This window comes from Caretta caretta, chromosome 4 (genome assembly GCF_965140235.1).
Source record: "Caretta caretta isolate rCarCar2 chromosome 4, rCarCar1.hap1, whole genome shotgun sequence".
In the NCBI taxonomy this organism is placed as follows: Eukaryota; Metazoa; Chordata; order Testudines; family Cheloniidae; genus Caretta; species Caretta caretta.
In genome coordinates, this window is record NC_134209.1 from 34,419,981 (window position 1) to 34,432,654 (window position 12,674).

The 12,674-nt window shown below is 38.3% G+C and overlaps 1 protein-coding gene across 7 annotated transcripts in view; it reads left to right on the forward strand.

Moving 5' to 3' along the window:
* Nucleotides 1-12,674, forward strand: part of SMARCAD1 (SNF2 related chromatin remodeling ATPase with DExD box 1) — a 77,627-nt gene that overhangs the window by 38,550 nt on the left and 26,403 nt on the right. For 6 of the 7 annotated variants that reach the window (XM_048846821.2, XM_048846817.2, XM_048846820.2 and 3 more), the window contains one exon: nt 1,428-1,825. In XM_048846821.2, coding sequence (XP_048702778.2) covers nt 1,428-1,825 — 398 coding nt within the window. Of the gene's footprint in view, nt 1-1,427; nt 1,826-2,138; nt 2,463-12,674 lie in introns of those variants that run through there. The other variant, XM_048846824.2, reaches the window with a different exon arrangement.

The following is a 12,674-nucleotide window of genomic DNA, read 5'->3' on the forward strand; positions in this document are numbered from 1 at the left end:
AACCTCCCTAGGCAATTTCTATAATTTTCTCTGTTTAAGACTTTTTATGTTTTCATGTTTCATTGTTGGCAGAATATGTTGGTAAAATATGAGGGAAAAATACAGAATCAAAATTATAGATTAGGATCATATTATGTTTATTATGCGCAGCTGTGCACTTGCTTCCAGGAAGAGTGGTGAGAATTTATTCCCAGAATTACAGAGGCTGTATCTTCGGGTGTATCAACACAACAAAATAATTTGTTTGTTTAGATAGTATATGATGGGCTGTTGGATCGCTATAGGCTGATAGGTGGATAAATGTGCTGTATATATTATGGAAACAACCTATAATAGGTTTGTGCATGAATGTAATAACTTGTACTTAAGTGTGCTTCTCGAAGAATCATTGGGACAGGATAGTGCTTTTTACGTGATCTCTTGCATGGAGATGAAGATATCAGTGTTGAAAGGTAGCTGCTCATTGCCTTTCCTTAGTAGGAAAAAGAGCTGCTTAGGATTTATCAACCTAAAGCATAAGTAGACAGGAGAATAGACATTCCAGTATTAATAGTATTAAAGTATATTTTTAAATTGAGGGGTCAAAAGGATACACCTTGACTGTTTTTTGCCTAAAAAGGACTAATAATTTATTTTAACAAAAAAAAGAGTTATTTTCTTTGAAAACATGATTAGGGTTATAAAAAATCAGAAGTTCATTACTGAACCAAAAACATTTTGTTTTAAAAAGCTCTAGTTGCTCAAGTTACTTAACGTTTGCATGTTTTTGGTGTCCCGCCCGAAATGCTGCTGTGAGATGTACTAAAGAGAGACTAGGTTTATGCTTTTTTTGTGGTGAAAGCATGTGTTAAATCAGGCTTGTTTGCTTAATCTATCATCATCATTTTTTTTTTTTCCGGGGGGCAGGGGAAAACTGTTACATTAAAATCAAACTTTTGAGTCAGACTCCTTCGAGTATGAAAGGTTGCTTTATACATATTACAATTTTGACCATTTTTGCCTTGATGCAGTTAATTAAATCATTGCGTGACTGGCAGTGTAACTTAAGTCCTACTAATATAGATACTCTGAATTTATATTAATGATAGTTAACAAGTTGAAATTACTTGACTTTTAATTAGAATTTATGAAGTGTTTTGATCTTATGGTTTAAGTCTTTTCATTGTGATTCCAATTACTTGATGATTTTGTATTTGCTGTGGTAGTTACCACATCTTTCTAAATATACAGGGAAAGGTTCCAAAGGCAGATTGAGTTAAGTTTTACAGTTAGTAAACTGAAATTTGTTCCGTTCTATATATAAAGCAGAGGAGAGTGCTGGCATTTACATGAGCCTTTATTTTGAAAAGCAGCAGTTCTTTTGAAGATTTTTTGCTCTTGAACAATGCATCTTATTTGTCATTTACTTTTTTACATTACATACACAGATGTGCAATATCCTTCCAAAAGTGAAGTTTCTAGTTGGAACGAAGTCTCCACAAATAGCAAAAAGCACTATAATAATGACACTAAAGTGAAGGTGAAACAGAAATCTTCTGCAAAAGCTCAGAATGGCTTTAGGAAAAAAGATAAAGGCAAAAAAGGGGTTTGGAGGACTAAGAGAGAAACAGAAGATTCAGAATACGAGTCCGCTTCAGAAGGTGGTAGCTCCCTTGATGAGGACTACAGCAGTGGTGATGAAGTGATGGAGGATGGTTACAAAACTAAAATACTTAGCTTTCTGCAAGATGCTTCACTTGGTGAACTCACTTTAATTCCTCAGTGTTCTCAGAAAAAGGCTCAGAAGATAACGGAGCACCGGCCCTTTAATAGTTGGGAAGCTCTGGTAAGTCTGCATTCTTTTTTTAATATTACTACTGTGTTTATAGTCAAGGTATCTTCAGTCTAGGGAGGCATAGATGGGTGTCCTTATCCTGATTAGGCTAAAACACTATATACATTTTAAGCCAATAGCATTTCAAATAGTGTCATATGACCTAATTTTGAATGAATTAAGGGGCGATTTTCCTGAAAAACCCAAGCTGATTGGCTGGCAATACTGTCACTCATTCTTTAGCATAGAAACTTGGTTCATTTCACTGCAGAAGAAGAAATTAGAGCTTTCATTTAGGAAGGAGTTGTTTGCTCGCCTGTTCTGATCTGTTTTAGCTGAAAAACCATGTGGAAGGCAAGAATGTAGCAGAACTTACACTGCAGCTACTTTGAGCAGCAGCAACTTCCAAGGTAGCTCCATGATTGAAGATGTTAGCATGGATATTTTAAGCTCCACCATAGGAGAAGCAAATGTTTTGTTCTGTTTTTCTTTTAATATTGCAACTCAGTCACTAGCATGGTTTTGCTGGCTAAGGAGTGCGGCCATTTTAAGGATTGTAGCAGTCAGCTGTATTTTTAATCAAAAAGGTAAAAAGCATCAGGAAACCTAAAAGACATACTGTCACTGAATGGGAAAATATCAGTCACTGGTAAGTACGCGACGTACTGTCACTTCCTAGGTTTTATTTATTTTCAAATGTGTTCCATAATGTGTGTGTTTGCTTAGAGTTTTGTGTGTTTCAACAAAGTGAAAGACATCAGACCTGATCTGTGCAACATTGTGATAGGAAATTCGAAGCACTCAGGCAGGAAACGTTGTGGATTTCAAAAGTTTTTCTTAATCTACTGTGTGATGGCACTGGCTTTTGGAGCAAATATGTTTACAGGCCCTTTTAAAGATAACTGATATAGTTTTTTCATCAGTATGTGTTTAAAAAAAAAAGTCTATTGTGTGCATGTTTTTGAGAGTTGTTTTTTAAAAAAGGTATCTTTTTATACTTAAAGAGGAAGACATTGTAATACAATGTAACCTTACACTATTTTTTGTGCAAATATTTCACACCATAAAAGTGAGATCTGGATCAGATATTTCAGAAAATTACATTAATAATCACATAAGTCATAAAGTATTCAAAAAATATAGAAGTACAGCTTCACAAATATGCTGCAAAAGAAATTCGTTTTGCCTGAAGCCTTTGGCTTCTTAAAGAACATCTGTCATAATTCTGTTCCTTTCCGAACTTGTTGGGCTTTGCCTGAGCTGATTCTTTGGAAAAGTATTTGCTGAAGGGCTGCCTTCTCCCTCTCTATTTGCTAAAATATTTTAACAGAATCAAGTTGTATGGGCTTGTTTGATTGAATTCAAAATATTTCTTTCATATAGATTGCCTTTGTCAGCACTCACATGTTTCTATAGTTGCTGTAACCATATGCCCAAAATGTAACTAAGATATAGCAAACTAGTTTTTAGCAGATGTTTAATAGGGATATAGTTTTAATTGTTTTTTAAAAAATCCAGTATTCAGCAACCCAATACTTTCCCTACTAACCAATAAATTGGAATAATATAACAATTTGGATATTTCTTTTTTTATTAAAAATTTAAAACTAAGCCCACTCTCCAAGATTTTTTTCTCCAAACTTTTTCACATGTAAAATACATGGTAGACTATTACAAATTATCCTGGCTTGTACAGTATTGGAAAAAAAAACTTGTAAACCAAAAATGATAAGGTTAAGGGCTAGCAGTGTATTACAATAGATATCCAGAAACTGTAGTAAAAGCTTCATAAATGCATAATATAGGAAGGCTTGCATTTCAGTTACCAAGAGTACTGCTGTATTAGAGATAGGTGGAAAAGTTAATTTTCTGAGAGTTGAATTGAAGGTCTTATTCTATGAAAAATCAAGTCTCAGCTCTAAAGAATGTTTTTTTCTGTTCTGAAAAATCAACATCTTAATTGCATTGTACTGGACAATAATCTTTAAATGTAGTATATCAAGGAAATGCAGATTGTTGTAACTATTAGGAATATTTTGAAGTTACTTAAAATTGAATCTTAATGGCTGAGGCAGATTATATAGCTATTTCTCCTGATGAAAAGTAGAAAGTATAAGGATATAATAGTGAAAAATGTGTTGGAATAAATAATTCTCGTTCATTAAAGGGGAGGTAGTTAAATATGTAAAGGAAAGTATAGGCAGTTGAATGGTAAATATGGTAACATTAAATATGTACAAAGAATATGGAGCAGAACCATAGAGAAGTGGCATTAAACCTAAAAAAGTTGGTGTCCCTGTTCATAAAAGCAAGGCTTTACTATGGTTGAAACATTTAAGTTGGCTCACGCTAATTTAATGACATTTACAAGGGTATAGTTACAGATTTTAAAAGAAAACCATCTAATAGTACTTTTGGGGTAATGTGGATCACTGTCAAGGTGGATTTCATTCAAATAGTCATTCTGCTAAGTTACAACTTGAATATTTCCTTGGAACTTTAATTAGGTACCTACTTTTATTTATGTAATTGATACTTTCACATTAAAGTCCTTGTGACTTTTTAAACTGTAGGAACATTCATGTTGTGAAAATACTGGCGAATGTAATTTATTGGGATGCATGTTTTCTAATCAAGGAGTATGCATGTCTGGGTCACCTAGTTCTTAGCAAATATTTAAATTGTTGGTAAAGTTACTTTATTCTTCAATTGTGGGAATTGCTGGATTTTTGTAGTTTGTATTCATCTTTTTCTCCTGTTGCAGATTTTTGAAGGTTCTATACATTATGATCAGAAATGTAGCTAACTGAAAACTTTCTCCCGATTCCTTTTTAATCTTCCAACAATATTGAATATACAGTTTTTCTAATTTGTTTTATTCAAACCCATGTTAGTGTGTGCTTCAGTTCAAAGCAGGGTGAAAGAAATGTGCATACAACTTATTGTAATATATTTTGCCAGTAATTCAGAAAGTTACAGCACTTTCTCTCCAAATTCAAGATTTTTTGAATATTGTCTTCCTGTTGTTCTGGTAGATTAGTCGCTTTTTATGGAAGGACAATGTGTATTTCTCTTAACAGTGTCCTTTATCTTAGTATGGCCATTTCAAAATGCAGCTGATTGAAATTTGGTTTAAGACCAAATGTTTTAAATAATCTGTGCAGTATCAAAATCTGTTCTGTATTTTGCTCCTTGTTTTAAAAAATGCTTTTTGTCATTCTGCTTAGTTTTTTTCTAAATATCATTAACTATAATAGTGATCAATACAGACTGTGCTTTCATAGTCTTTCAATATGCTTTCAAAATCGTAACTGATCAAGTTGGTAGATGACACACAAATTAAGGAAGTGGTAGGTAATGAAGATGACGGGTCACTAACTAAGAGCAATCTGGATATCTCTGTAAACTGGGCACAAGCAAACTGTGTTGTAATACGGTTAAATGTCCACGTATCTATCTAGGGACAAAAAAGGGTAGGCCATACGTACAGAATGGGGGACTCTAGTCTGGGAAGCAGTGACTGAAAAAGATTTGGGGGTCATGGTAGGTCATTAGCTGAACCTGAGCTCCTATTGTGATACTGTGGCCAAAGGAGCTAATGCGATCCTGGGATGTGTAAACAGGAGAATTTTGAATAGCAGCAGAGAGGTTATTTCACCTCTAACTTTGGCACTTGTGTGACCATGGCTAGAATACTGTCCAGATCTGGTGCCCACAGTTCAAGAAAGATGTTGATAAATCTGAGAGCGTTCAGTGAAGAGCCACGAGAATGGATTTAGAAAACATGACTTAGAGTGACAGACTCCAAGAGTTCAATTTATTGAGTTTAACAAAGAGAAGGTTAAGGGGTGTCTTGATTATAGTCTGTAAGTACCTACATGGGGCATAAATATTTTATCATGGGCTCTTCAGTGTATCAGAGAAAAGTATAATGTGATCCAATGACTGAAGTTGCAGCTAGATAGAATCAGACTGGAAATAAGGTTTAAATATTCAACTGACAGAGTAATTAACCATTGGAACAATTTATAAAGGTTTGTGTTGAATTCTTCATCACTGACCATTTTTAGATCAAGATTGGATGTTGTTCTAAAAAGATCAGGTCTAGGAATTATTTTGGGGAAGTTCTATGGCTTGTGTGAGGTGAGACTAGATGGTCACAATGGTAACTTCTGGCCGAAGAATCTACCAGTCTGTGAATCTGTCTTTATAGAACATGAGAGCTGAAATGTGAAAGTTAATAACATTTTCTCAGATAATTCAAACTGCCAGTAAAATAAGGTTACTTGATCGCAGCCCACTATAGTAGGATCTCAGTGGAGGCAATGAATGAGATTCTGTACTGTGTTTCTGACAGACACAACACAGAATTTTAGACCAAGGGTTGAGGTGGTTGGGGCTAAGGTGGCTTTAAGTATCCCTTGCACCCCATTTGAGCCTGCACTGTTCTTTTGGCTGGAATAGCCCACATCATAACTGTGAGACAGCCCTGGAGACCCATCTAAATTATGGTAGTACCCTGAGGCTGCCATATGGGTCACTTGACTGTGTACTTTGGGTCCTGCCCTGGCATGCCCCTCCCAGCCCTGCCTCTGACATATCATCCTCTGTGCTAGGTAGGGTTGACAACCCTCCAGGATTGGCCTGGAGTCTCTAGGATTTAAAGATAAATCTTTAATTAAAGATTATGTCATGTGATGAAATCTTCAGGAATACGTCCAACCAAAACTGGCAACCCTAGTGCTAGGGTTTGGAAAGGGGCCTTGGAAGGCCATCTTAAGATCTTCTTTGGTATCTGTGCAGTAGGAATTTCTCTGCAAGCAGAACTGAGCTTTTTAGGTATCCTTAACACTGCTGTTGCCCTTTTACCAGGCATAAAGGGGCCAGAGTAGGGATGACAATGTCATCCTATGGGGTTAGTCCATTGTGAACAAACTGTTCTGACATTTTTAGAATTAAGGACAATTTTAATTTGAAAGCCCGTCACTGCCATCTATGCGCTCGCTTTCAGCGTGACTGTGGTAATTAGAAGAGGTGTTGAGTAGAACTTTTGAATGTGAACACTATTGTATATATTGGCCAAGAAAGATCTCAAGCTGCACATAATAGTTTGTGTTCTCATTGGGTCCTATTGAAGTAAATGCTGCAAAGGCCTTTATTTTTGGAGGAAGTAAGGTATTCTAAAACTTTCCACTGTAAACCGTTCAAGCAAATGAGCTGGTCAGAGCATTGAGTTATTTGAACAGAAATTAGTGTATTTGGGAACTTCAGTTGCATAACAAGAATTTTCTGGAACCCTCAATATTTTGAGTTCTTTTTAATGAACTTTCCCTTAACTCTATATTTAATATGTATGCCATATCTGTCATAACTTTCTGAAATCAGCCCTATGCAAAAGTTAAAATACAAATAGTCTTAATTTTTTACCCTAAAAGAATGGAAACTTGTTTAACCTCAAAAACATTCTCTCTTCACCCAAGCAACCTCTTGTTCTTATTGTTTTCATCTTTGTCTTGCCCAGTTCAAACCTAAACGCTCTTAGTATTTTTATCCTCTATTCTTAATTTAACATAGGTCCCAATCCCACAAGTACTGAGTTTTTAGTGTTTGCTACTATGAATATTTCCACTGAAAGTTATGTGACCACTGATGGTCTGAGCACTAAGCATAGAAGTACATATCTGCAGGATCTGGCACGATCTGGACAGGAGTCTGCAGTGTCATTGCACATCTGTGGCATTTAAATTAGAATTTTTGTTACAAATACAGATGAATTGGAAACTGTCACCATTCTCCAACAAGAATTTGCAGTAAGATGTATTTCTGATGGAAATTGTTGTCTGGGCTGGAATCACCTCTTTAGGTTACCCAGCATTTCTCATTAAGACGAGTGTTCAGGTGCTTATGCCTTGGCTGAACTTTAACTGTTTGGGCTAAAATTTTCATGCTGCATGTTTCTCTGAGGCTGAAATGTTTTGGAAAATTCCAAGAATGAGGCTAAAGAAAACTGCATTGTTTTGCCCATATTAAAAAATTCCAACAATCTTTTCTTTGAAACGCTCTACCGATCCTATGGTTTGAGAGATTTGAAATTTTGCATGGGGTGACTTTGTCTCAGGGATGTGCCTTTTGCACTCTCTGTGAAAATCTGCCCAAAGTTGCCCAAATTATAACAAAATATTGCAGTTTGCACATTCTCAGTAGAGACTTATTTTAGCAGCTGAATTCACTGAACATTTTATCCTATTTGGGTACACTCCAGCCTGGTGCCGAACAGGCTTTCCCTCCCATTGCAATTCCGGGTTGCTGCAAGCCATGTCGAGTTTGGGTCTTGGTACCAGAACTGAGACCAGGGAGACTGCCTCTCCTGTGCTCTAGTGTCCCCCTTGCTGGGCCCAGACGATGTGTGTGTGGAAGCTCCCTGGTTGGAATGCAGAGGAGACAAGAACTGGACCGGAGCTGGTACAGGATGGGGAGAATTGGGACTGGCAGCTAGGAAGGAAATGAAGTAGGGAGAACGGGTATCACATGGGGAGCAATGGGAGTCTGGGACTGAGAACCAGTGCGGTGGGAGAGGGAGCCAGATTGGATGAAGAGCCCTGGTGCGGGAAGAGAACTGAAACCAGCTGGGCAAAGAGAATGGCATGAGCAGCTGGAATGGGGACATACGGGATATGCCTACACGGCAATTAAAACCCACAGTTGGCGTAGCCTGAGTCAGCTGGAATGGCTTAGCAGCTGTTTAATTGTGGTATAGGCAGCTGTTTGGGTCCACTAGAGTACACACCCCTGCAGAGCTTGAAATGGAGTCCAAGATTCCTGAGTCTCACCATTCCTCTGCTGTCAATAAATATCTGTGAAACCCACTGGCAAAGTGTTTCGTCCCATTCTAGTGCTGGTCCATATTGAGGATGACAACCTGCTACTTGCATCAGTTACCACTTCATCTCAAATAGCAGAGGTGACCAGTAGGCTCCCACATGATGGAATTTGTTTGCTTTTTAAGAAGAAAAAACTAGGGAGTTACCCTTTTGTGTGTGTGCAATATGGTAGTCTTCAATTTCATGATTACACAATCTCTGCCTCATTGAGAGCACAGGGTTAATTTACTCTGAAAACGAATCGGGGTTATGTAGCAATGGAGACTGTTTGTAGGGACCATGAATCAATGGTTGCAAAAGTTAGAACGGGGTGGGCAATTTCTCTGCCTGAGGGCCGCATCTGGGAATAGAAATTGTATGGCGGGCCATGAATGCTCACAAAATTGGGGTTGGGGTGCGGGAGAGATTGAGGGCTCTGGTTGCAGGTGAGGGCTCTGGGGTGGGGCTGTGGACGAGAGGTTTGGGGTGCAGGAGGGTGCTGCGGGCTGGGATCGAGGGGTTTGGAGAGCGGGAGTGGGGTCAGGGTTGGGGCCTGGGGAGGGGCTCGGGTGCAGGCTCCAAGCGGCACTTAGTTCAAGCAGCTCCCAGAAGCAGTGGCATGTTCCTTCTCTGGCTCCTTTGAGGCGGTGTGGCCAGGCGACTTTGCATGCTGCCCCATCTGTAGGCACCACCCCTGAAGCTCCTATTGGAGCCCTGGAGGGAGCCATTGGAGCACGTAGGAGCCAGAGCGGGGCAATGCCGCGGCTTCCGGGAGCCACGTGGTGCAGCCCCTGACCCAGCGCCCCAGCTGAAGCGCCAGAGCGGGGCCAAGCCCCAGATCCCGCTCCCCAGCAGGAGCTCGCAGTACAGATTAAAACGGCTCGCAGGCCGGATTCGGCATGCAGGCCATAGTTTGCCCACCCCTGAGTTAGAAGATGTGAAGTGAATGAGGCAGAGGATTGCAGGAAGAGAAATATGGTCTGATAGGTCTGTTGCCCTGGAGAACTGAATTCTCTCCTTGCTTCTCCTGCAGAGTTTCTGTGCAGTGCTAGTCAAATCACTTAAACTGACCTTTATGCAGGTGATCACTCATTTTGTGTTCCTCATTTTTCAGGTGCCTGATGTGAGATTATGTGGTTTAATTTGCAAACACACCAAACACTAACACCTGCAGTTAAACTCAGTGGGAGCTGTACATTGAACTTATAAATTGCTATATAATGTGAAAGACTGGCTTAAAAAAACAAGAGAAGCAATCTTAGATGTCTCAAATTGGGCACCCAGAGTGGATCCTTTTGACACTAGTCTCTGTGCCTCAGTTCTCCCTCTGTGAAATGTGGATAGCATTCCTTCATCTGATAGCATTATGCATATATATTTATTGATGTTTCTGAAGCGCTTAAGAACTATAGTGACGAGTGCCCTGGAAAAGCCCATAGGAAATTAATAAATCGGTCTTTGAGAGTACGGCTTGAATAATGTTCCAGAAATAAGGGCCAAACATTGAACAATGAGGCAAAAACAGAATACTGAATTCATTAAGTTCATTAAGTTTCAGAGTAGCAGCCGAGTTAGTCTGTATTCGCAAAATGAAAAGGAGTACTTGTGGCGCCTTAGAGACTAACCAATTTATTTGAGCATAAACTTTTGTGAGCTGCAGCTCATTTCATTGGATGCCACAAGTACTCCTTTTGCTCATTAAGTGAGCATCATTCATCCTGTGCACTGAATAAGTCAGGGATCCTGTGGGAAAAAGTTATCTTTTTACTGATATATTTGTGATTAAAATCTCGTCTCCTTAACTGACTGGAGGTACCAAAAGAAAACCCACCTGTCCCAACCCAAATCTCATTAGAAAAATGGAAGGGGCAAATGAAGAAAAGATAACAATAGGAACGGCACATACAGAAGAATTCACATTTGTTTATTGAAATGAACAAACAAAGTAAAATCTTAAACCTTCTTGCCAGAGTTATTTTTATCCAGCATTGAGGTAAAAATTGATGTAAGGTGTATCCAGGAAACTCGTTGCTTGGTGGTAGCTATTTGGTTATAGTATGCTCCTACTCCATATTTCACTGGACAGTGCTTCAAGAGTCCTATAAAAGCTGTTGAGTTGTGTCCATCGTCTGTGGGACTAAGAAGTCTGTAGCCTAAACAATGTGTCTTTTTGGGGCCGAATTTTAAAAAAATGCATGTATTATGGCCTACTTAACTGTGCATGCTTCTGAAAAATCCAGTCCTAAGTCTCTAGTGATCCCATGTGAACACGGAGCTAAGCACCTGAACTTCTCTGACACAGTAATATCGCTTTTTTTTTCTTTTTTCCTGTAGATAATTCAGAATGGCAGATAAAATTCATCTTGTTGTAACTTGGAGATGAATGCTGATATGAAATAAAATATGTGGTTTTATAACAGATGGCTTCAATTTCAGTGCATTTATTTATAGATAACAGGATTTATATTCATGCCAACCAGACCTTTAGGCATTTGGACTCTTATTAAAAGTCACATTCTTCATGGCTGTTTTTAACGAAAGATGTTTTTCAGAAAACTTACTTGCAGGTCTCTACATGCAAATCCCAGAATTGCTTAAATTAGAGGGATTTGGTAAGATTTTTCACTTTTTGTTTAAACAAAAACCCAAACACGCAAACTGCCAGTGAAGGATATCCTTTTATTGGTACACTCACTGAATTAAAGTGAGATGTAATTGTTGAATTGACATTAGCAAACCAGGTTTGTGTTCATTTCATATAGGTTCTTTACAGATAAACTCTGCAGTTATGGGGAGCGGGGAAGAGATTGAGCAATTTAAAAGTTCAGCTTTTTCATTGTATGATCACTGGGTATCTTGTATAAGGAAGGGAAAGTTGTATAGGATGTTCGGATACTACTTGTTTTAAGAGATTTCAGAGTAGCAGCCATGTTAGTCTGTATTCGCAAAAAGAAAAGGAGTACTTGTGGCACCTTAGAGACTAACCAATTTATTTGAGCTTAAGCTTTCGTGAGCTACAGCTCACTTCATCGGATGCATCCGATGAAGTGAGCTGTAGCTCACGAAAGCTCATGCTCAAATTGGTTAGTCTCTAAGGTGCCACAAGTACTCCTTTTCTTTTTACTTGTTTTAAGTTAGACTAATATACCAAATTTTACCAGAGCACCCTGTTATCTATAATTCTGTGAAGAACATGTTGAAAAGTTAATTTAATAATAATAATAGCAGTAATAATACTGAAGACTGTCAAATATAAGTGTTCTTAGGTGTTCTCAATTTAACATTGTTTAAGTTAAAAATACTTATCATTTCCCTCTTTAAACTGAAATATATTTTGCACTTAATGTTTTCTGCCTGAGGATAACAAACCTAGCCCCCAATCCTGTAATGATAGGTGTTGATTGACCTCTGACCTAAAGCGAATCCCCACTGATTTCTGTGGAGCTTCATGCAGATAAAAAAGGTCCACCTCCAATGTCTTCATGAAGAATCAGGGTTGAGCCTTTCAATGCCCCTCTGAGGCATTTAAGCCTTGCTAGTTTTACAGTTAAGGAAACTGAGGCCCAAAGTAAGTGCTTAGTCACACATGGTGCAAGTGGCAGAACTTAATAGAATCCCCCTCTCCTTATTGCCAGTCATTACTTCAAGCCTATCTTTGCGTATGAATCTGGGTAGCGACACATGTTGAGGTTTCTTGTCAGCCATTCCTTCCAGTGGTAGGAAGTTAAAATATTATTTAAAACCCTACAAATATTGATTCTGTTTGTATTATATCAGAGTGAAAAGATACCAAGTGTTGAGGAATTGCAAACAAATGAAGGTGATGTGTGTAGATTTTAAGCAGGCATGTGACAGAAGAAATGAGGCTAAATGTTGGAATAAACAGTGCCTAACTGCCCACAAAATTATTCCCAGGTAAAGAGTTTTGTGCGTTGATTAAAGGGAGAAATATAGTGTGAAATAATAAGAGGGTTGCCTTTGGCTGTAATTGGTTACTCTGT